This window comes from Neoarthrinium moseri (assembly GCF_022829205.1).
Source record: "Neoarthrinium moseri strain CBS 164.80 chromosome Unknown scaffold55_Wmoseri_CBS_16480, whole genome shotgun sequence".
NCBI lineage: Eukaryota > Fungi > Ascomycota > Sordariomycetes > Amphisphaeriales > Apiosporaceae > Neoarthrinium > Neoarthrinium moseri.
In genome coordinates, this window is record NW_026055169.1 from 95,384 (window position 1) to 119,154 (window position 23,771).

Here is a 23,771-nt window from a genome sequence, read left to right on the forward strand (position 1 = left end):
AGCTTGTTATTACTGCATATTTTGCTGATTTACGGACTTGAAGTTTTCTTGTTTGATTGGCTAGAGGTTTGAATCTACGACGGTGTTATTGTGACTCAAAATTCCTTTAAGGTCGCCTTGAAAGAAGGTTTCATCGTTCCGGATGGAGAAGGCGGCGCGATGAGATAGCTCCGCCCACTGTCACGCCACAAGGAATACATATTTCCCACCAAACATGAGATTTTAGCCATTGTATTTTCACATGCCACAACATAAGAAACTATTTCTGGCAGCCACCCATCAAGCTAGCGGCCAGATTAGTTCTGGTATTGAAACCCGGATTCATGCTGAGAAACCCCCCATTGTTCTGTTCCTGCCATTGTTAGAAACTCCCCTTCATAGATGACTATATAGCACCCACGAACCCCGAAGTAGTTGAGCCGCATCACACCATCTCGATAGCGGCCCGTTCATTGAGTTGTTTCCAGACGCCCAAACATACTAGGACTAGCACATATGGCGACTTTGATCCTATTGGTCCTCGGCGCGTTTCTAGGACATTCGCGCGCAAAGCCGGCCCATGTACCCCCAGCAGTCTTACAGGAATGGGACGGAGAGTATGCCACTCGCACGGTCTCGGCGGTGCTAGTCACCGAAGCTCCGGAGTTGAAACCCACTCTATCAGAGACGACGCCTCATGAAGGATCCAATGCTCTGCTTGAACCTGCGTCCGACTGTACAACCACGATGTACGTAACGCCTTCGCGGGTGTGTACTTGGGACGGGACCCAAACGATCCACACCGCCACCGTCAGCTCTTTGTACCGGATCAACTGTCATGGCTGTCGCTCTGTGGACGTGAGAATATCAAAACTGCCTTGTCCCACGCGCCCAACGCTAGGGACAATCACTACTGACTTGCCTGCGACCGAGTGGAAGACGGTATGCTCCGAGACGGTTGCCTCATTTCCGGATCCAATTCCAACTTTGAACCTGATCCAGCGAGCCGCTCCAACATGCATCACGACCCTCACTCTCAACCCGGTTCAGGTTGCCGGGCTGGTATCAACGAGCTATAAGAGTACGGTGACTCATACAACCCAACTAGGTTGCAAGGGGTGTTCACTGGTGGTTAAGACCCAGGTACAAGGCGTAGGCCCGCCTGTAACGTACACCAGCACTACCACTGCAACAGAAACTACTACAACAGCGTACACTTGTGGATAGGCTTTTCGGAATGAGGCTAGCAGAGGTTTAGGCACTTAACTACGTAAGGGAATGAAGTAGGAATGGTTGCCCATCGCGTTCAGGATGGATCTACACTGAGGTGAAGACGAATGCGATCAAAACTTGGGTAGTCGAGATAGCGAAAGTATGAAAGCTTTACTTTGATGGTCTACCTAGTTCCTGTGATTTCTATTCAAGAATCAAATATAGTATTGAAGCCAATGGCCCGCATTAAGTGAAGCCGACGATTTTTATCAGTGGTTACAATGTTTGGACAATATTCCGCCAAGCTACATGGCCGAAATCCAACCGTTGGGCTCCACCTTGGGTGGAATCGCGAGGGTTGTTGGTATCGCATCAAACCCGGCTGGATCATATCAAGATCTTCAAGGCCACGCTGTGAGCGTCTATATACCTTGCAGTGAAGAATAGGATGCGCTTGACAAGGGAGCCATGGCAACCGCCAATTCCCCGTTCGAGCAGTACCGAGCCGCAGTAAACATACGTACGTGGGTGTCTCACAAAAGACGAGAAACCACTACTACGTTACGTATTGCAAATTGTTTCTTCCTGATTCACCGGTGTCCTTTAGCCGGATATGATTCTGGGTTGGGTTGGGTCAACACTACTTTAACTTGCATTGCAACCATATTTGCCGGCAGCTGCATCAAGTCTCGACGGACTCACGGATGAGAAAAGATAAGATTGCAACCTTTAATAACCTGTGTTGGAAAATCCAGCGAGGTGTCAAAACCTATCACCGTCGTGATGGAGAGGGGCAACGAGTGAATCGTTGCCTCCCACGGATTAGCACTTTGCGTGGGTTGCTCGCTTCTGATTTTGTCGAATATAGCCGGATGGCGTCATAAGACATCCGGTGGTCTTCTGAGCTGAGAAGCTGTTTTCGGACGGATGCCACCGAAGCTGTTCCTTTTCGCGCAAGATAATCGGCCCGCCGAAGCCAATTGTCAGAAGCTGAAAATAACGCCATCTATATGCCAAGACAAATAAGGTTCGTTGGTATGAAGACGATTGTGAGATGTAGATCACTTGGCATGCGGCTGCGATTACCAGGGATCCAGACCAAGATCCGGACCCTGGTTTACAACGCTAGTAGGTATCGTCATCTATATTGGATTGCAGGATCGGCTTGGATAAAACGAAAATGCTGGGCCCCAGTTCGATCTGAGAACACCCAAGATTAAGGTGTCGTCACCTTACGCCCTGTGCAGCAAGCTCTAGGGTAGTGTAGAGCTAGGTCAGTGCCTTGCAGATATATGGCAGTTTTATGGCGCATGGCATATGGCCGCCGTGACATATATGGACAGCTTGGCCTAGATCGCTGTAATAGTGTTTCACTCAACCAGACTCGTCACCTCTTGTCCGCAGCTACTGATCAATACCGACTCAATTGCCGGCGTCTGCTGGCTTTGTGCCTGATGTCGCAAAAACGAAGAATCTTATTGCTCACCAACTCGGAGTATGGCCAGGCCAGTGTCCATCTGGCTACCAGCCACGCTCTACTGGAGCTGTTCGGGTTGGAGGTAGAGGTTCACATTGCTTCGTTTTCACCTATTGAGGGGTCATTCAAAGCAGCATCTGAGTATGCATCCAAGTCATGCGGAGGTAAATCACAGCTCATTTTCCATCGAATATGTGGCCTTGACATGTTGGCCGCCTGGAGCAAGCCAGAGATTCGACTCGAAGAATACAACGGCCTCCGCCCGTCATTCTGGAACACCCCCAAGTTCCTGAAGCTTCTTCTATCTACGACGTGCCCGTGGGATGGTCCAGAGTTCGTAGAGGTATATCAGTCTATCGCTCGGCTGCTAGATTGCCTCAGACCAGACATCACCGCGGTAGATCCTGCCTTTTCACCGGCACTCACAGCTTGCCACAAGCTTGGGGTTCACTATTTGATACTCGCGCCCAACACTATCAAGGACTTTTCCATGCAGTTTCAGTCCGGAGGACAGGCTCTGTGGAAGTATCCAGCGTAAGTTGAATGCTATAAGACTCTCCTTGGCGTACCTAATCTCTTTGTCTTGGCCCGAACATCTTTATTCTAATTTTAGACCCCTGGACAGCTTGGCATCTGCACTCCCATACCCGATCCCATGGTATCTGGTGCCACTCAACATATACTTCATCCTATATATAGTGGTCTACATGACGTTGTTCAACCCCACGAAAGCCTTGGCAAAATACGTCCGGACCCATACAGGTGCCGAGCTGATTACCCTGAGCCACCTCAACCGGGAGCCGCCGCCGGGAGTCAAATACCTCGTCGCCAACCGTCCCGAGATCGAGTTCCCCGTCCAGATCCCAGCGCACGTATTCCCGTGTGGCCCGATTGTGCGACCGGCGCCGACGGCATCCGAGGTCGATCCCGACCTGGCATCATGGCTGGCCAAGGGGCCTACGGTCTACTTGAACCTAGGCACGCAAGTCCAAACAACAGAATGGGATGCACTTGAGATCGCCAGGGCCTTGAAGAAATTATTCACAAAGGCCGAGTCTCACAAGGATCCTCGCATGAGGGATTTGCAGGTATTGTGGAAGCTCACCAAGCGAGGCAACTACGCAGTGGAGCCTGGCTCGAGGGTGCATGGTATCCTTGGCGACTTCATCGATCAGGATCGGGTCCGCATTCTGCCGTGGCTGACCCCGGAGCCGTCTGCCATCTTGGCCGAAAGAAACGTTCTATGTAGCGTACATCATGGTGGAGCCAACTCGTTCCACGAGGCAGCGAGGTGAGAGTGCAGAGCCTACGACGTGCTCGATTCGATGCTGAGACTAAAATGACTTTTCGCAGTGCTGGCGTTCCACATGTAGTGCTTCCGGTCTGGATCGACTGCTTTGATTTCGCCAACCGTGCTGAGATGCTAGGGATAGGGGTCTGGGGCAACAAGTCTACGGTTCCCATGAATTCTGCCCGTGAACTAGGGCCAGCTTTGATCGAGGTGGTTCTTGGAGATCGTGCCGACTTCATGAGAAGCCGTGCAAAGGACCTTGCGGAGATGTGCAACGAGGATGGCGGGGGCCGCTACGTCGCTGCGAAAATCATCATGGGAGAGATTGGCACTTGAGAGCAAGCATCGGGATCGCCGCTCAAGAGCGGTGGGGGTGGCCGGTTCGTTTCGGTTGCCAACCAAGGTAGAATACGGGGATGAATAATCGCCCTGAGTATGCCCCTTTGTCTTCAATCAGCTAGCTGTGCTGTCTTTCTCATCACTGCAAATCCAGCGAGCTTCTGGCAAAACCCACGCATTTTGTTCTGCGGAGTGTGCAGCTCCCTATAGGCATATGAGTTGCCGGCTTGGCAAAGACTTGGCTCGGTCAAGGTACGAAGGTACATACTACTTTGTTAGGGCTCCTCAACGTCCTTTGGAAATTGCCAAGTATGTTGTGCATCGGCAGGTTCCGGTGCATGTAGACGGCACAGTTAGCAACCCTCCGGCCGTTCCTAGGTTCCGCTGTTGAATGGCGGAGGAGAGCATCTCATCAGACGACATTATGCCATTTCACGCATCACTTGTCTGCACGCATCTAGGAAATTCAACACAATGGTTACGAATTATATATCAACGGACGTAAAGGTAGCCGACTCCGTTGGGCGTTTGTCAAAAAGTATATAATGAACGTACAGACCAACAGAGGTATCAATCGACTCAGATCTTAAACCTGCTGCATAAGCCACCTGCGTAGGCTGGTCTCAAACTTGTGTTTTCTACCCATCAGCTTGGTCAAATGGCCGTGATGAACCGCAACTATCTTCCAACTCAGCCTTTTGTCAAATTTGTAGGTTCCTCAATCGGCCGTTTGTGCAAGTGGTAGTACTGCGCAATCCTAGTAGGCTCTCTCCAGAAGGTTTCTGCGCCTGGCGTTACCCATGTTCTGCCGATTCCAAGTGTCGAAGCAACTTATTGCAAGTGTTCTGGGAAATCGCTGCCCTGCGTCCATTTTGTCCTAATCTGGTCAGTGACACAATTCTGGAGGGCGTGAAGCAGATCAGACATACGCAGGCTTAAGTTTCTCATTGGTGTCCAGGTGTAGATTCCCAAACTCCGTATTAGTAAACCGGCAGGCGTTTCCGCGGGTGCAGCGAGGGTCTCTCAAACAGTGGTGGCTTAGGTAGCAGTCATAGTCATCACATTCGGGACCACGAGGACAAACACTGGTCCGAGCCTTGTATCGATGAATCGAGACTTCTTGCGGGGTCAAATCGACATTGTGAACTCGGTCACAACTCGTTCGACGACAAGTGCCAACGAGATAGTGATCATTGCAAAACGCGTTGGGGCTGATCTTCTCGAGCTTGGTTTTATAGGTGCCCTGAGCCGGGTTATTCGCTGGGTGTGTCGTCGGAGGATCAATTCTAGAGCCTTCAAAGTTGTAAAGAACCGTCTTCGGGAGCTTTCTCGACTTCGCCGTTTGGAGGCTGATGTTTTGGTGGTTGGTAGTGTTGCCTCCAGCGGTGGCATAGCTAACGGACGTTCCCCCATTGCCAGAATTAACAACACTAGGAGTGCGGGACGCGGTCTCAGTTTCAGAGGCAACGGACGCAGAGCCACCGTGTGGATCGTTGTTTGGAGCAGATGAAAAGGGCTGTTGTTGTGGTTGTTGTTGTTGTAGTTGTTGTTGTAGTTGCTGTTGCTGCTGGTCAGGGGAGCTGCTAGCAACCCGGTGCGCGTCCAGTGGGTTCTGGGGCACTGAGGGCTGTCTGACAGGGGGTGGCAGCGACGGAGCTGGTCTCGGCTCAGGCGGTTGGACAGGTTTGACAGGCATTGAAAAGTTATGCTTGGTCTCATTGTCCAACCCCTTGGTCCGGAAGACACCGTCGAAACGCGTGACGGGAAACCCGAGCATTTTAAAATTGGGTTCTGCAGGAGTTGTTTCTACCAGGACGATCTTTCTATTAAGCTCGGCCCTATCACTATACTCGCGCAGGTCGTGCAGATAACCGTTGTCGTGGCAGCAGGCAAGGAATATCTTCTTGCACTGTAGGTTCTTATGATAATGGCTAAGCATCTCTGTAGGAATTGGTCAGCCGGCTCCCTGAGAAAATGATTTCACAAGCGGCTTTCGCCCGGTTTCTCGCTTAACTCGGAGAAGAGGCACGGGGAAGGGGGCTACCAACTTCTAATCTTAGAATCTGCGTTTTCCTTCCCTCTGTTGCAACGCAGACGTTAGTCAACCGAGACGATACAGTGCCCTTCTCGAAACAGGGGCGGGCAAGGGGTCAACCAACCTTCCGACATTGACGAAATCGACTTCGGTGCGACTATTTGTAAGCTGCTCGGCGAAGATCTTCATATCCTCGTCTCTGTCGATAACGTTTGAAAACCGCAGGGACTTGGCCAGATCGTTAAGGTTGGCATAAACTCGGATAAGAATGGGGATATCTTCATTATCCAGCTCGGGATACTCGCTCATGACGTGTTCCCGGACGGCCTGCCTGAGAGCCTGGGCAGCTCGTGGGCCACCCTCTAAGGGATTCCGGATGAAATGGTCGGCAAACTTGGCACCATCACCATCAATAAGAACAGCAATAAAGGATCCGTCATCCTGGGCAGGGTTAGCGGGCCAGAGACTTGGCTTGAGGAGCAGGCAGGGCGAGGGCGCATTACAATCTTCTGCTCCAGCTTCTTGCACTGGGAGTGATAAAGTTCGGCCTCGACCTGAAAACCATTACGCGACTTATGCTCTGCTGATAAGTCTCGTTTTAGTTGGCCGATGTCAGCCTCGGTATCTTGGAGCTTCTTAATTAAAGCCTGGTGCCAGGTCAGCCATCAGTGGGTCCAAGCAGGCGTCGCCGCAAGGTCTGGCGACGTCGAGCGGGTGCACCGAGCCCAGCGGCGTACTCACGGTTATAACTTCATTCTTCTGCTGGTCTGCGGAAAGGAAATCCTGCATCCAGTTGCGTGCCTCGCCCAGAATACTGTTGGTGTCGGCCATGCAACGCTCCGCGTGAGCGTGGAGATCCATGGCGAGAGAGTGAGAGGCGGTGAGATGTCCAAACGTGTTGTGCGAACAGCTGATGGGGGCCAGATCACAGCCGTGGGAGCGTTCGCCAGCCGGATTTTGAGATATACAACAGCGGCAATGGACACGAGTCACGCGAGCTGGGGGGGGTGGTCCGGCAGACGGGTTGGTTGCTGATGCTTCTGGACTCTTTCCTGAAAAAGTGAAGTGTCTGCAGGTGAAAGGCGTTTGCGTCGAGGGGGGCAAGCCATGGGCACGACCTGGCCCCGGGGCTGGAGCTTGGGACTTGGGACTCGGGACTGGGAACTGGGGGTTTGGCCTAAGTGGGGAAATGCATCGTGCACTGCAGAAGCAGCCCCAGAAGACGCTAGCGACCGACGACCGCGGGGCCTGTACCATGGGAACTCAGATTATTACTTGCTTCCATTCCACTGAACTACCAAGCTTAGGTATGTACTGTGCTGAGTTAGAGCCCGAGGTGCTGGACCCTAGCAAGTCCTCCAACCTAGGGACCTTGCTCACCTGCCTGCATCTAAGCTCCTATCTACCTGTAATGGCCACAAGAATGTTACCGGCCTGCCGTCGTTGGACAACTACTCACCCCGAGTACATAAGCCAGGTATCTAGCCTGCGGAGACCACGGCCAGAACTACTGCAACTGATTTCAAGCCGCCTGTGTAGCAGACACACGGCTCAGCGAGCGCGCCGCGTTGCATTTGAACCTTGGACACTGCACTGCACAGGCGACTGTGTGCCTGGCTTTGACGATAGCCACGGCCACATCACGTGCCCACCCGCCTGTGTCTGCGGCGACCGCCGGCACCAGCGAGCCAGCCCAGTGGATTGCAGTGGAAGCTCTCATACAAAAAGACATTGGATATAGCCAGCCATCTCGAAAGTGACGACTCGGAGTTGGAGGCGGTTGTGCGTCAGTCATTTCTCGGCACACCCCCTTGGCCCGCAGCAAAACTCGGTTCTTCATTCCCATTGAGTCTTGACTAACCCAATGCCTGGCTGTGTGGTGCCCCGTTTGGTGCCCGTCCGGGCCTGGCTTTTTGGCCAATCGACGCAAGCCTGATGCGACCATGCCCAAGCCAGAGCTTTACTTGACTTGACTGATGATTGATCCACGAGACGGATCTTGGCATTCTTGTCTTGCCTTGCCCCATTTGACGAATTTGTTCAAAGCATTGGCGCCTGTTGTGCGGTGAGGACAAAGGCGGGGTATGCGTTGCGCAGGGAAAGGTCGGCTTGCAGTAAGTGCTATACAGATCTCGACTACGCCTTCGCGGGCCAGATGTAACACTGGGTCAGAGACGAAGCATTTTTCTGCACCACGCAACACCTGATCATTGATTGTCATGGTCCCAGCGGCCCCAGCAGCAGCAGTTGGGCTTTCGGATATCTCCAATGCAAATGCACCGCTTCGAGTTGCGAGGAATTTTCACATTAGCAGAAACTAAGGCTATGTAGATGGACATCCATGATACAGTGTAGAGAGCCATGTCGGCTAGGTGCCACACATTTCATAAAGGACACTGCTGCCTCATCTAGGCTTGGACCAGAGGTACCCATCATCTAGTGTCTACAATTCTAGAGAGAAAATGCATTGTCGGATTCGATTGAGTCTATGCAACCAAAGGGATGCTTCGAACGTGAGAGCGTTCCAGTTTCCATCTGTCGCCAGTTCCCGGGTCTCGGCTGTCTATACTGATATCTCTCGCTTATGGATCCTTCTAAGCCAAAGACTGATATCCAAGGACGACGGTTTTCCTGCTTGGTCAAACCCGGGAGTTGCACCTGTGGCAGCTGCTTGCCGTACACCCCAATATACAGAGCACTCCATTCCTACAAAGTGACGCCAACATAATTTTGACCCTGTCGCCTATTGCTGGCTGCTTAATAAAGACCGCATATCAGGCTCAATGACTGAGCGCTGTGAGGTCGGATGCTATCAATCATCCAATTGTCTCCCCAGCTGTTCCACTGTTTGATTTTGTTCTGGAGTTGACCGTAAGTGCAGACGGCTATTCTCCGCATCTCAACGTGCAGCTCATTATGCCACAGCAAACGAATGACTCTTTTCTTGTCCCTGACGTCGAGCTGAGACGATCTTATGGAGGACGGAATGTCTGGCGCCTACCTTGGTAGGCTTTTGCATGTTCCTCTAATTGGTAGAGCACATTGAGCAGCCCCGCGCAAGCTGTCAAGCCTCTCTGAACTTGGCACGCGCTCGTCGTATTCCGCTGCTATGGCCATTAATCTTACTTCAGACCTGGAGCCGCCGCGCTGCAAGCGCCAGTAGACTACGATGTGGGCTCTTGGAGTCGGGTCACGATCAGCAGGAAGGCGCAATTTTGAGAGACAAAGTCTCGATTTTATTCGATCCGCCCACCGCTTACCCAGCTGGCATGAGGCCAGCCCGGATCGACTCCCGACGATGATGACTAGGAAAAGGACATAGGAAACTAATGTACACGGCAAACTCTGACTCCCCCAAACGAATGAACTCCTCTCCAGCCCGAGATGAAAAGACGCAACGAATGAACTCCTCCTCTCCAACCAACCCACAACCACCAGACCCCAAAGTCCCGTCTGAGAGATGACCGAAAATCCGTGCGAGCGCGCCAGGCCACCCCTCAAACATACCCGTACCACCCCAGTCCATCTTGACGCCAGCCTCGAAGGCTGACGCCAAGCCTTCCCAGGTCCCCAGATCCCTCCCGCAAGGTGACCGACTCCCATCACCCTCGGCCACCAGGCGGGCCATGCCCATGCCTTGCACGACAGCCAGCAAGCTGACTGGCGAACAAGGACTTATCGTCCCACAGTTCCATCCTGACGCTCGATCAGTTGGCTAGTCGAACGCCAGGCATTCCCCTGCCTTGCCAGGCCCAAGAGAGCGACTGCTACCTAGGGAAAGAGTGACTGCTACCTAGAAGGGGAAAGTGAATGACAGGGGGGGGGGTCATACCTTCAAGTGAGTGTTGAAGGGTGTAAAAAAGGAGGAAAGACATGAGAGAAATGAAAGGAGAGAGAAGCGCATAGGAAATCGGGAAAGGGGGGAGACAGAGCCGAAGCCAGAACCAAAAAGAAGACCAAATCACCAAATCCAAACCGCGAAGAAACCGAACATAGGAAAGACTTAGGAAAGACATAGGAAAGACATAGGAGATCCTCCAGAGAACAATCTGCCCGACCACAACCCACCAACAACCGACAACCGACAACCGACAACCAGACAGGCCTCCTCCTCACCAAGCGGGATATGTGCTCTCCACCAAGCACGGAATGAATGCACGTGCCGAAGCACAGCAAGAATGAATGAACGTGCCGAAGCACAGCAAGAATGAATGGACGTGCCAAAGCACAGGAAAGAGAGGACATCACGATGTGAACCATGAGTACGCAGCGTACCCAAGGCCAGCCGCGACCGTGACAGCAGCAGCAGTGCAAGCCTTCCACATCCAGGACGCGGCACGAGGCCGGCCAGATGCTTCCGACGAAACTACTGGTGCTGGGTAGTAGACGGGCTCCTGACGAGCTGAATGAAAGTGGGCGCGGATTCTCTCCTGGTGACTGCGTGGTGGCGAAGGAGTGAAGCCACCAGGCATGTCAACGGAGTCCTCCACGAGGAGATCGTAAGTGTCAAAAGAATGGATGTCGGAATCGGACGAGTCGACAGGCTCAATCTCATGGATCCACTCAGCGCGCTCCTTTGCACTTTGTAGGCATTCCTTCTTCATCTGGCGAGCCATACGAAGAAGGGTTGGCGTAGAGTCGCAGGAGGCAACTGAGGGGGTGTGCCAGGTCGAGGCCTCAGATGGGCCCGACGGTGGCGTGTCAACGAATGAAATGTCACACAGAGGTGGCGGTGTCTTGCAGACGTCTCCAAAGGTTTGGAGAGGCTGCGATGGGGGGGTGCAAGGACTGAAGTTAAACATCGCGAGTTCGCGTCTGACTGCCTCCCGCTCCGCCCGGCCCTCATCCGCAAATCGCTTCGCCGCCCGAGCAATACGAAGCAGACTGCCCGTAGAGTCGGAAGACGATGGCGAAGGGGAGGACTGGCGTGGAGGGGTTGAAGGAATGGACGAAAGCTTGGTGGCTTTCAAGCCGAGGTGGCCAAGGGAAACGGCTGAGAAGCTCTCTGCCGAGACGGAAGAATGAGTGGACGAAGGTTTTGAGGCCTTCTGGTCGAGGTGACCGAGTTGGACAGCCGAGAAGCTCTCCGCCGAGAGGGAGGAGGAAGAACGAGTGGACGAAGGTTTTGAGGCCTTCTGGTCGAGGTGACCGAGTTGAACAGCCGAGAAGCTCTCCGCCGAGAGGGAGGAGGAAGAACGAGTGGACGAAGGTTTTGAAGCCTTCTGGTCGAGGTGACCGAGTTGAACAGCCGAGAGGCTCTCCGCCGAGAGGGAGGAGGAAGAACGAGTGGACGAAGGTTTTGAGGCCTTCAGACCGAGCTGGCCAAGAGAAACAGCTGAGAAGCTCTCTGCCGAGAGGGAAGAGGAAGAGCGAGTGGACGAAGGTTTGGAGGCCTTCTGGTCAGGCTGACCAAGTGGGACGGCTGAGAAGTTCTCTGCCGAGGTAGTGAAAGGATCGTCGGAGAAGTCGAACGAAGCGAGTTCGCGTCTTAAAGCTTCCCGTTCCGCCCGGCCCTTATCCGCGAATCGCTTCACCTCACGAACTAAACGAAGCAGACTGCCCGTAGAGTCGGAAGCTGGCGAAGGGGAGGACTGGCGTGGAGGGGTGGAAGGAATGGACGAAAGCTTGGTGGCTTTCAAGCCGAGTTGGCCAAGGGACACGGCTGAGAAAGACTCTGCCGAAAGTGAAGAAGGAATGGACGAAAGCTTGGTGGCCTTCAGGTCTCGTTGACCAGAGTGGTATGTAGAGGCAGAGAGGTTGGAGAGGTCCGCATCCCTGTCACGATCTGAGGTCAGCTTGGTGACTCGAGATATGAATGGAGGGTAAGGGGTACTCACCACGATGGCGGTGTGTCAACAAAAGACAGATCACACAAAGGTGGCGTCTTGCAGACATCGCCAAACGTGGGGGTGGAGAGCGGCCTCTCAGAAAGAACGACAGTGCGCTGCGGGCGGTGACGCGGGCGGCGACGCTTGGGCTGTCCGGAGATCAGTATGGGCAAGGTAGGTAAGAGGTATTGGGAACTTACAGGAGGAGTGAATCCCCAAGACGTGAAGGAGAAAGGAGGATGATTCGGCCTAGTAATGGTAACCCGACGCGGCTAACGCGGCCTACTAGCATTCATGGCATCAATCCTCGCTTGTTGCTCCTTCAGGATCTGTATAAGGGAAGATTAGCATTTGCTGATACGGCAGTGTATACTCAAGAGCGAGAGGGAAAGAGGTGAGGTGGCAAAGAAGAATTGTGGATCAGTAAGAACGTGTCAGGGGGACGCGGTCAGGATTGGCTGAAGTGCAGCAGCGAGGGTGTGATGATGAGGACGATGAAGATGGGATTGTCGAGCAAGTCCATGACTGAGTGCATCCAAGCCGAGTTGAGAAATTCTGGAGACAACATGGTCGGTTGAATTTGGCCATGGATGAGCGACGGCTTTGTCGAAGACGGTAGAGGTTGGCGTGGTAGGGTTGAAGGTCCAGTGGCGATGACATACCAGGGCAAACATCTTGGGATAGACCGACGCGATGGTAGTGGGCATAGATAGGCAGCAGTTCAGGGGCTGATGTCTCTGGCCTAGGCCTAGGATCCAGGAAAGGGGCAACAGGATAGGAGGCTAGCCAACTTACCGACTCAGGGAGTAGGGTGAAAGGAATCTTCCCCGGTGGACACTGCTTCAACAGGCCAGGGGTGATCTCCTTGTACCACAGTCGACGGCGCAGCTCCTTGAGCTCCGCCTCCGTGGGGGGAGGGGGTGAAAAGGATTTCTGCATTGCTAAAGCGTTGCAGAGTGCGAGAGTAGAGAGAAGTGGGGTATGCGCAGTGGTAGCTAGAAGTTGCGATCTGAGATGCTGGGCAGAGATCAGAAAGCGACTGGGAAGAAAGAAGAAAGGAAAGTGAAAGGGGGGAGACGCGGGCCCTGGTTTTATGTTTGGCTCCAGAGCCATGCATGTACCGGGCCGCTTTCCCCTTTTCGAGAGACTCTACTCCTGTTTGAAAGATATTCGGTAGTGCCTATAGGGTTTATGTGCGAATTTCACGTGCCAGAGGGTCGCTGTGCACGGGCCAGGTAGGCCTTGGGAATGGCTGAGCTGGAGGAGGACGGAGGGCCTCGATGGCGAGTCTGAGGTACCGTAGATATTGAGTTGTAATGAAATTGGTATCGTAATAAAGCTGCATGTGCGTATAGCTGGTTGCCAAGATTTGGTGCATTTATGTTTCTTGGTTGCTGAGATATTGATGGAAGTATGGCTGTGGTCGAAGACAGAGGGCGACGCGGGATGGGTCTGAGGCCTCTGGCACAGAGGACAACTTGCGATAACTCTGAGCACATTGCCATGGCTGTTCATATGTGCCTGTTATTGTCTTTTTCTGTTGATCTGTACCCAATGGTATACAGCATGGCCTGGTGCTCGGCGTCGTGCTGTATAGGAGCCAGCAGGCTGATATCGAGTGCTCACGCGTCACGGTTGGCGTTGATACAGCGATCAGTGCTGCTAGAATTTCTAGTTGGACGTGGAATTCTCCCATCGAATGACGTTCACTGCCCAGGAAGTAGATGAGTGAGGGAAGGGGCAAATACGTGATACTAAGGGATTGCCATCCGCGGCTTCCCATGGTGCTGACCATCAGCACCACGGTGACCTCTACCGCCATGAAGCTACGATCTCCAGGCTCAGAGATTATTTCATAGGATTCATGAAGACTGGGCCAAGTCTCTGCTCGCCATTTCATGTCTCGTTACGTCTTAAGTCGCAGTACGACGTCGTGAATCCATGCCTATAGTTGCCAGACAATCACTAGGACAATCACTAGGACAATCACCTCCTCCATTGTATCACGGGGTTCAGACCGGCGGCCATGAGTACTAAATAGATTGACTCTTAAGCTATGCCACAATCCATCCCAAAAGCAAGTCTCACAGACAATCACGTTCAACAATCAACTGACGAAGCATGGCCGCACTGTCGGATAGTCCACATGCCAATCCACTCTATCGTGCGACCGCCCGGCGACCCAGCGAATATCTACACAGTCTCATGACCGACTACATGGCAAAGCATGCAGTACCCGGCCGCCCTGCTCTCGATTGTACTGCGCATGGGCTTCGGGCCGCCAGCGCTATTAGCAAAGCAACTCTATCATCCACACAGCCGACCTTTGCCACAACTCTTTTTGCGATACGCGTCATAATCTAACCGAAGGAATAGAGAGGTTCAAGAGCTCGGAATGACAGTCTATTGTATATCATTTGGTAGAATCAAGGGTCTGGTTAGCACTCAGCACCACTGTCAGCGACTCAATAGGTGGAGCTTCACCGTACTGTTACGCTCCAAAAGCTATCAGGTCTACTTGTTTAGTCACAGGAGAGTCCTTCTACAAGTTGTATTGGGTCTACACAATATATATCTCCATAGCTTGGGCAGGGACGTCGCTCCGTACTTTTCCCGCAGTCCTCTTTTGTACGGCGGCGTGGGTTGGTCATTCAAGCTCTTAGGTTCCAGGAGCAGGCAAGTCTGGCTACTGTAGGTCTTATCCTGTCAGGGCTGATACAGCCTGCATTTTCGCCCTCCGTGATTAGAGAATGATATATTGTGTGTACCACACCTCATTTCCACCCCTGTACAATGTCTACAGGAAAAACTAATGCAGTGGTCACATAAGATAGCACAGCATATAATGTACGGGTGTTTGCCATGCTTATTGGTGACTACTTCCAACGCGTCGCCTCCAGAGTGCCAGCGCTACAAATATCGCTATAAGACAGTGAAGATATATGCTAGAGTGCTCTGAAGGCCTCGCAGTGGCCTTTCCCTCTGCGCGCTATTACAGTGGTCCAGGGCTATAAGCCCGCTGGTCGGTAGCGCCTAGGATTACCACTAAGCATCCTCAGAACCCCGGGTACGTACTTGCTACCAGTCGGCGTAATTGGAGGCTCCAAACGCCTCGATACTTACTGATTTGCATCCATCTGCCATCAGTCGCTGCACAGGATGGCACTGGGGGTACCCGAGTACTTAGTGATCCGATCTACAAAGCTAGATACTACTGATCTGATCAAATGCAGTGCACATCAGTGCTGGTACGTACCGAAGTGCCGCAGCTCAGTGGAATCACATGGAGCTTTCCAGGCCTGGGATGATGTAATGACGCCACCAATTTCCACGTGCAACCGTCGTCGTTCGACATAGCGTCTGCGAACAGAAGAAATAGCCTAGCGCCGGCAAGAGCAATCGGCGGTCGTATGAGCTCATGCTCATAAGAAGCCGCAGTCCTCGCTGCCAACTTGATTACGTCACCGCCTGCGCCCAAGGCAAAAAAAATCATGGGGAACGCGAACGCAAAGGCGCCAACGATCATTCCAGCCAGACCGTACGCGACGTAATGATCGCAGCGCGTATCGGAAAATACGCGAGGATTCCCACAAGGTACTGTGTGTCAGAAAGGCAACGAGACCGATTGTAAGTCGGCATTGAATATATGTCTATGGGAGTTATGCAGCTAGCCGGTTGCGACGTCCATTTAAGCTTATGGCCATGGGTCAACGGTCTGGCTGTCAGGGCACACATGCCTAAAAAGCTTGGCATGCAACGGCCCGCCTGCCCGCCCAAATCGGCCAGCCCCACGGGACGGGAGTGATTCTAGGTAGAACCTGCAGCTAGAACCGTCAACCTCATTGATTGACGCTACGCCTAATCGAGCCGCCATCATGGTTGACCTGCGTGGCGCTGTCCCGCGCGGGAGCATTTGCTCCTTATGGTCAGCCCAGTTGGTTTCTGGCCCATCTTGAGCCTGAACCTTCGCCATGACGGGAACAACAGACTGGCCCCTACCTTGGATTGACGACGGCTCAGCCACACGGCGAGTTTTTATTGATGACGTATCCCCCCTTCGCAGTCTGGCCTGTGCCTGGCGACCCATGCCGCTACCCGTGGACATCAGTGACGACCTCGGGACGGCACGAGGACCACGTTGAACTGCTAGAGACCTCCAGTGGGTTCTGGCAAGATAGCATCAGAGATAAGCAGACTTCAGCTTACACGTCTGCTCATGCCTTAAACATGCGATTCAACGCTTGCCATGATATATGCAGAGTAACACAGCGCAATATCGTGGCTTACTACTGTGTTTGTCAATGAGTGTCAAGAGCGCTAGCCCGGTCCAGTGTCAATGAAGCCCAACTCAGAGGTGCAACTCAAGCAGTCCAGCGACTCTATGTGTAGTGGGGTTCTCTGCGCCAAGGAACCATTGAAAGCCATGGGCGCGTACCAATCTCCAGATGCCAGCTATAGGTAGTCTCTGTATCAACCGGTGAAGACCACCTGGGCACGCTCTGGCCGTTCCCATAGTTTAGTGGACTTCGCGCCTTCTAGGCATAGCGTCTACCCGAAGTTTAGTGGGCGTGCCGCTTCCCAGAGTGTAAGTTCTGGATCTCACGCTTTGCGACTACACTGCATGCTGGGGAGGATATGTAATCAATCGTGCAGAGCAATATTCTGTAAATCTGTTTGCAATTGACAACTGTACTCTTCCTACTGATGTGGGCTCACAATGGATCTAGTCACACAAAAGTATTGTGAACTTTTGGCTCTTTTGGCGAGAGCCAGTTCCTCGATACTTGCACCCTGTGTCCAGAGTCTTCATTCGACTTCCTCCCATCTGGCCTCCAACTGATTGATCAACCGCCACTCGTATCCGCAGTTGGCGTGGGCCATCATTTTGAGCATCATGTCTGTCATCTTGGAGCTCTCTGCAGCATATTCAGGACTGTCATCAGCAACTTCAGTGCCACGGCTACGCTGTGAAATCCGTCGCCCCAGTGCCAGGTATGCTGTGCCCAGTGCAGCATACGTCATGGCCAGGTCCATGCGGGCCATCTTCGCCTGCTTGATCGTGTCAACGACGGCAATTGTCGAGGCGTAAACCTTTATTCTGGACTGGCAGCAAGCGACAAAGTCCTGCAGGCTCCTGTCTCCGCATGCTGCCGCCCAGAGCCCCTTCATACGCCGAGAACCGAGACCGCATATCTTCCAGTTAGGATGATACTGCAAAGCAACCTTGTTGGCCAGAACCGTCTCTCTCACGGTAGATTCGTGGCACTCAGGGCAGATGGTGCAACTATCCGCAGTGTACCAGATCGCATTGGGTAAGGCTGTCCTTCCAGGACATGGCGGCGCGCCCGATATTCTATGCACAAAATCGCTGAATATGCTAAAGTCGCCCACTTCCGCCGCTTGTGCAAGCTTCTCAACGTACAACAGGTATCGAGGGGTGCTTGGACGCAGGTCGCACGTAATTTCCGCTTTGGGCTTCTGAGTGGTGATGTTGAAGAAGGGTCCCATTTCGCAGGTCGCAATAATCCCGGCATAGCATGACTGGCAGACATGGAACATTCCGGGGGCATCGTCAGGGGTATACCATGGCCCGTCAATGGTCTCCGTATCACAACGTTGGTTACTCATTACAACTTTGGCAGCGTTGAGGAAGATTCTAAAGTCTTCTCCAGCAATGGCAGACTCGAATGCCACAATGAAGGGCCCAGAAGATAATCCGCACATACGAATCCCGTCAGTTGTTGTTGATGATGACGATGCCGCATCATTCGTGCCACGCTCGAAATGTGCATCGAATGGCGTGAAGGAGACACGATCTAGGTAACAAGCTTCGCATATCCACAGACCTCTGTCAAGTTCTGGCACAGTGAACCAGTGGTGTTTGTGATGCTCAGCTAGGCGCCCTTTACACACTGGGGCCTGTAAGCGTCGATGCACTGCAGCCTTGAAGCCTGCCCAGTCGCCAGCCGCGGCAAAGAACGACAGAGCTCCAGTGATAAATGGCAAGCTGACATGACAGATCCCGCTCTCGTCAAAGTCCGGGCCTTTTGCGCTCGGAGCGAAATGTCTCGCAAACGATGTGCCCTGGACTTGGTCTTCATAGCATGCCTGACAGCATAGGAAGGAAGGTGTGCGCTCATCGGAAGGCTGATACCACAGCAATACGCCACAGGCAGCGGTTTCCTTATTGCCCTTACAGTCCTGAATGTGGACCCTTCGCATAGCGTACTCGGTCACCTCGTCCAAGTCATGGCGAGCAACAGCATCCGGCCAAAGATGAGATGCCATCCGAGGCACGCAGAAGCGGCAACGCATTGGCACTCCTCCCTCTGACTGGAAACGAAGGAACGCATGGGATAGTGCAGTTCCTTTGATCGATTGTTCATAGCATACTGAGCAGGCGAGAAAGTCAGGCTCGTCAATGAACCGATACCAAATCGTCGAGTATTTCAGCGGTCGCGAACCTGGACATTGAGATATCACGTCGCTGGGGGGGCCACGCCGTCGCACGAATGGCGTGTCTTCCAGCCACGTCAAGAGTTCATAACGGTTAGAGCTGGAGGTGAGGGCTTCTCTCCACTTCACCGTGGGATGGCGACGTTCAATGTCGCCATTCTGAGAACTGAGCATTGAATCATGGCAGTTCGGGTAGTTCGGGTAGGCATCGTTTGACGAGGACGATACCCTTTCTCCCTGGGACGAGATACTGCTCTCGGCTCTTGAATCGTCAAAATAATTGTACTCGATGTGCGATGTAGACATAGCTGATTGAGGGGTGTTGTTGGTATAACGTCAAAGTACAATACCACTCTGCTCTGTCGCCGAGTTCAGGAGTTGCACAGGGCCTAGGGTAAGGAGACTGAGGATCAGCGAGTGGAAGAGAATTACTTGTGCTAAGTTCATTCTTAAATACATCACACCAGAGTGATCGTTTGAATGGATGTTAGCGGTGAATGTTGGTTGTGGAGCACATTGGTTATGATTCTTGTCTTGCCAACCATGAACTGTGCTGACTTCGCTACGCCTCAAGACGCTCGAGGGCTGTCAGCAAAGTGCAGTCTCCAACGCTTGTGATCCATGTTGCGTAGTACAGTGATTGACTCTCAAAAGAGACCTTCCAGACCAATGTCGTCAGCGTCGTCAAGTTGGTTCAGAACCGACGTCTGGAATACCGCCTTCTGCTGTAGCTCCTTCTTGTTTCGTTCTCGGTGCGCAGCATTCCGTTTTGACTGATCTTCTGCACCCATGCGGGTCCTTCCTTGAAGATGTCTCAAGCAGAGCTGCCGACCATGTTCGGGGTAGTAGAGCCAGGTTGCCCATTTTGACCAGTGGCCCTCTTTCATTTGCGACCTTGCGCGTTGACCAATCTTGTCCTCAATGAAGTCGCCGCGTAGCATGGCCAGGCGACTGGGGAAAACTGTGGCGAGATAGTGTCCTGTCGAGGCAACGTGTGGCTTGTCATGCCAGAAGAATAAGGGGGTCAAGGGTATCTTCATTTTGGGGTTCGATGCCGACATGAAGTCGCGTCTGAGTCTTGATGTCAAGTCCTTGAGCACTGTGAAATGCTCAACATCTCCAGATGTTGCGTATTCAAGCATGCGAACCGCTGGAAAACACACATACTTCACAGGGGCTTCGTCGTCTGACTCCGAACCCGCCATGACCTGCAACAGGGTTTCGGCTGGAACATCAGCAACCAGACCCCAATCGTGCTGCTGTATCCATACATAGGGTGTATCAGTCATCCGCAGAGCAGTTCGCACCGCCAGTCCGAATCCTAGACGTCTTGAGGGTTCTATGAAGGTAACCCGCTTGTCCGCCGACCGCACTGCGTCAAAGGCAACAGTGTTTGCCTCCATAAATGGTGAGCCATACTCGGCTTCGCCAGGAAGGTTGACAAACTCGGAATCGGTTTTAATAACTTGAAACTTTTCGAGGATGAGATCTTTCACGTTTTCTTTGTACAAGTCCCAATCCTGTGCCTGCTCGGGAGTCACCTGTCCCTTCTTCAAACGTGCTTGAGGTGTAATCTGATCATAATTGTCGAAGACCACTATGACCCGGCAGTGCAGTAACTCAGCACAGTGCTTCCTAAAGCCACTTAGGATGGTGGATATAAGATCTGTTGAAGGGGCTGAGGGCGTAACAGAAGTTGTGATAATGACCGTTAGCAGGCCAGAGATTGGCGGTGCGCCGGAGGCTTCTGGCGACATGCTGCCACCTTCTTGATACCAGTAGATGTTATTGGCTCATGGTCTAGGTAAGGACCTGGTTTGGCAGCCAAACGGAAGCGGAGCAGAGCGGTTTCGTGGCAGCCACTACTCTGCGTCCGCTTACAACAGTCGAGACTCGGAGTTTTTGGGTCGACAAAGACCCGTGAGCAATGAGAAGGCAGAAAGACCAGTAGGCAAATTTCCCAAGATTCCGTTTTGAATACGCCTTCAAATATTCAGTGTTATGTTTCGAGCCATTGTAAGCGCATGTCGGGGCGAACCTCGATTGCCATTTTGAAGCCCAGATTTCCTTGCCTGGGCGCTATCTCCATGAGATTTTGGTGGTGGCCTAGCGGAGAGACACAGGGCACGCCGCCTCACTAGAATCGCCCCAGCCAGCAGCTGCCAACCACTGTCAAAGGGGGATGCGCCTCGGTAGGGGGCGCCGGCAGGGCGACGTCACAGCCAAGTCAACTTAAGGTACAGGGAGAGAGACACAGCTGCAGACAGGCAGACTTTTCGTCGTGCAGCAGCACCGAACGACGGCAAAACCTCGAGGCAGCACAATGTCGACCCCTTCGGATTCCCGCTTCACGTCGCAAAACCAGTCGACACAGGAGCGCATCTCCAGCACGACTGTCGGCCTCGTCAAGCTCTCGGACTTCCGCAAGCGACGCGCCGAGGTCCTTGAGCAGCAGGAGCGCGAGGCCCACGACGCCGCCTCCTCTGGAGCTGGCACGCCCGCAGCGGCCACGCCAGACCGCTCGCTCACCGGGACCCCAGACCCGAATGCCAGTGACGCATCGACCGCTGCGCGCAAGAAAGCAAAGAAGCGCAAAGCAGCCAGCACGAAGCTGAGCTTTGGCGATGACGACGAAGCCGACGGCGACGGCGGCGGCGAGGACACCGAGGGTGGGAAGAGCGACGCCGCCTCGGACAGGTGGAACGGACACAAGGGGAAGAGCAAGTTCAAGGCCAACGCATCTGTGTCGGTCGTACCAAGGGCAGTGACCAAATCTGCCTTGCGACGGGAAGCGGCCGAGAGGGAAGTGTTGCGACGCGAGTTCCTGGCGCGGCAGGAAGCGGTCAAGTCCACCGACATCGCCATCCCCTTCACCTTCTTTGACGGCTCCAACATCCCCGGTGGCTTGGTCCGTGTCAAGAAGGGCGACTTCATCTGGATCTTTCTCGACAAGAGCAGAAAGGTCGGCGCCGACCTGGGCGTTGGCGAAAAGGCAAATGCACAGAGAGAGTGGGCACGCGTCGGAGTGGATGACTTGATGCTGGTTAGAGGCAACATTATCATTCCTCATGTCAGTAACTATCTAACCCCCAATGCATAGAATCGTTCTGGGACGACAGCTAACCTGGCCACAGCACTACGAGTTCCTCTTCTTCATTATGAACAAGACAAGGGGACCGAACAACACCCTGCTGTTTGACTACAGCAACGAGGCGCCCCCTCCCAAGGATGTCTCTGATGCTGCAGTGGACCCGCTGTCTACAGCAGCAAGTCGGGCAGCCAAGGCGCTGCAGGAGATGACCAGCCTCGAAGGCGCATCTGATGATCCCACATTCACCAAGGTTGTTGATCGACGGTGGTACGAGCGCAACAAGCACATATACCCCGCAAGTGTCTGGCAAGAATTCGACCCCGAAAAGGACTACGAAAAGGAAGTCCGCCGAGACCAGGGTGGTAATACCTTTTTCTACTCGTGAGATGCGCGTCGTGGTATTCGAGCAGCGATATCCATTGGATTATGCGGGCTGCATGCTCTGGATTGTGTTTAGACTACGGGCCTGAGAGCATCAGCTTCAGTTGTCGTCCGTGAACAGAATGAGCATCAGGCAAAAGATACCTACCAATGTCACCGTCATCAGCCACTGCGCAGCCATGCCGTAATGGTCATCAGTCCAAGGATCCACCACCCAGGCCAGAACAACAGGAGACAGAGGCTGTTACCACCGCCCAGGACAAAGGTGAAGAACTCGAATTGCAGTTTCTTTCTCAAGCGTCTGATGGGCTGTGAGTTCCATACCGCCCGGCCGAACCTTTTCGACAACATCGCCGTCTGGAGCAACATGAACCGGGACACGAACGCTGATTGCACGGCGACGATTCGACTGGCGAATAGGAGGCACGAGACGGCGAAGTAGGTTCGGAGGAAGAGGAATAGCGACAGGCCGCTCAGCATCTGCTGGCACTGCACTGCGACTTCGAGTGTCGGGCCCAGAGCTGCAATGATATCTGAACCCTGGCCAAGCAGTATAGTTTGCCGGCTCCCAGGCGTCGATATCAGAGCCATCTTAGTCGGTAGTGGTTTGCAACGTCGACGTTTTCAGGGGAAAGTTATCCAACTTCAGATACGTTGGAGTGATGATTCGGGCACGACTTACACGTGGGAGCAAGAAAGAGAGCTCTCAACAAAGACCCCAGTGTAAGTGGCTGGCCGGGATGCTACAGTACATAGATATAGATCGAGACTCAGAACTTGTATGGGGCCGAGCCCCACCACTCATGGTTCCCCCTGGCGTCCAGCAATGCGATCGTGCCCAACCGGACAGCCGTAGCTCTGGATCGCCCCATTTTCGCGAACTCGCTCGAATTGCGAAGAAAGCACGGAGCAATTCCCTTGGAGTGCATTGCCAAGGTGACTGCTCCGCACTCGTCACCAGAAACATGATGGACGCACGTAGCAAAGATCTGTCTGCTATAGGCATTACGCCTCATCCAGGATGATACGACCCCACAACACCAACATGTAGCCCCCACCAGCTCGCATGTTGATACCCGTTGAACATCATATTTCTCGTACAAGATAGTTAGATGTCTGCTTCCGTGGCCCAACAGCGCAGACGATACTCACACGTGGGGGCGCTCATTCGTCCATTGTCTTCAATACTGACTCATCATGGCTGCATAGCTTGGTCTCCATCAACCCTATCGGATTGCTGTCCCGTGTGAAGATAAGCCGGTGATCAACCCGAGCGGCCTGGGAGCCGGCAAGCCCGCGCAACCCCGCTATCGATCCCTTCTCCTCCGAGCGAGGCAGACGACCGACTCATCGCTCGGCCTGCCTCGAGTCCTTCTCGCGGTTCGCATCCAGGGACCTGCAAAGGCCCGTGTGGTCACGACACGCCATGGCATTGGCTCGGCGACGGCGGCAGGCTCGGGGGCGTTTGGGCCACTTGCCCGGAACGTGCGGGGAGGGGCGTCGCGATTGGTCGGGCTATTGCTGCAGATACTCCGTCCAGGGCCACGACTTGGGGGCCGGGGGCCCAAGTTGGCTGGCTGCACAGATACTGATTCAGCGTACGGGTCTGGCCAATGGGATAATTGGTCGAATGAGGGGGTTCAGGTTGCGGAACACTTACTATGCATGTGTACTGGTTTCCG

At 53.4% G+C, this 23,771-nt stretch overlaps 7 protein-coding genes across 7 annotated transcripts; 2 read left to right on the forward strand and 5 right to left on the reverse strand.

The window, feature by feature from the left end:
• Positions 1 to 2,873: 2,873 nt before the first annotated feature.
• On the forward strand, positions 2,874 to 4,295 carry JN550_010524 (uncharacterized protein; the record flags this gene model as incomplete). The annotated part of the gene is made up of 3 exons (XM_049308788.1): positions 2,874 to 3,202; positions 3,282 to 3,959; positions 4,022 to 4,295. 3 exons carry the CDS (start codon positions 2,874 to 2,876, stop codon positions 4,293 to 4,295), a joined length of 1,281 nt encoding a protein of 426 aa, XP_049167495.1.
• Positions 4,296 to 5,217: 922 nt separating this feature from the next.
• JN550_010525 (uncharacterized protein) lies at positions 5,218 to 7,194 on the reverse strand (the record flags this gene model as incomplete). The annotated part of the gene is made up of 5 exons (XM_049308789.1): positions 5,218 to 6,239; positions 6,347 to 6,378; positions 6,458 to 6,774; positions 6,837 to 6,980; positions 7,075 to 7,194. The coding sequence occupies 5 exons, from the start codon at positions 7,192 to 7,194 to the stop codon at positions 5,218 to 5,220; spliced, it is 1,635 nt and encodes a 544-aa protein (XP_049167496.1).
• A 3,383-nt stretch (positions 7,195 to 10,577) lies between these two features.
• Positions 10,578 to 13,100, reverse strand: JN550_010526 (uncharacterized protein; the record flags this gene model as incomplete). Its single annotated transcript, XM_049308790.1, has 3 exons — positions 10,578 to 12,108; positions 12,171 to 12,310; positions 12,957 to 13,100. 3 exons carry the CDS (start codon positions 13,098 to 13,100, stop codon positions 10,578 to 10,580), a joined length of 1,815 nt encoding a protein of 604 aa, XP_049167497.1.
• A 3,867-nt stretch (positions 13,101 to 16,967) lies between these two features.
• On the reverse strand, positions 16,968 to 18,923 carry JN550_010527 (uncharacterized protein; the record flags this gene model as incomplete). Its single annotated transcript, XM_049308791.1, has 1 exon — positions 16,968 to 18,923. The coding sequence occupies one exon, from the start codon at positions 18,921 to 18,923 to the stop codon at positions 16,968 to 16,970; it is 1,956 nt and encodes a 651-aa protein (XP_049167498.1).
• A 341-nt stretch (positions 18,924 to 19,264) lies between these two features.
• JN550_010528 (uncharacterized protein) lies at positions 19,265 to 20,374 on the reverse strand (the record flags this gene model as incomplete). The annotated part of the gene is made up of 1 exon (XM_049308792.1): positions 19,265 to 20,374. The coding sequence occupies one exon, from the start codon at positions 20,372 to 20,374 to the stop codon at positions 19,265 to 19,267; it is 1,110 nt and encodes a 369-aa protein (XP_049167499.1).
• Positions 20,375 to 20,940: 566 nt separating this feature from the next.
• On the forward strand, positions 20,941 to 22,093 carry JN550_010529 (uncharacterized protein; the record flags this gene model as incomplete). Its single annotated transcript, XM_049308793.1, has 2 exons — positions 20,941 to 21,687; positions 21,752 to 22,093. The coding sequence occupies 2 exons, from the start codon at positions 20,941 to 20,943 to the stop codon at positions 22,091 to 22,093; spliced, it is 1,089 nt and encodes a 362-aa protein (XP_049167500.1).
• Positions 22,094 to 22,251: 158 nt separating this feature from the next.
• Positions 22,252 to 22,680, reverse strand: JN550_010530 (uncharacterized protein; the record flags this gene model as incomplete). Its single annotated transcript, XM_049308794.1, has 1 exon — positions 22,252 to 22,680. The coding sequence occupies one exon, from the start codon at positions 22,678 to 22,680 to the stop codon at positions 22,252 to 22,254; it is 429 nt and encodes a 142-aa protein (XP_049167501.1).
• Between the last annotated feature and the right edge of the window lie 1,091 nt (positions 22,681 to 23,771).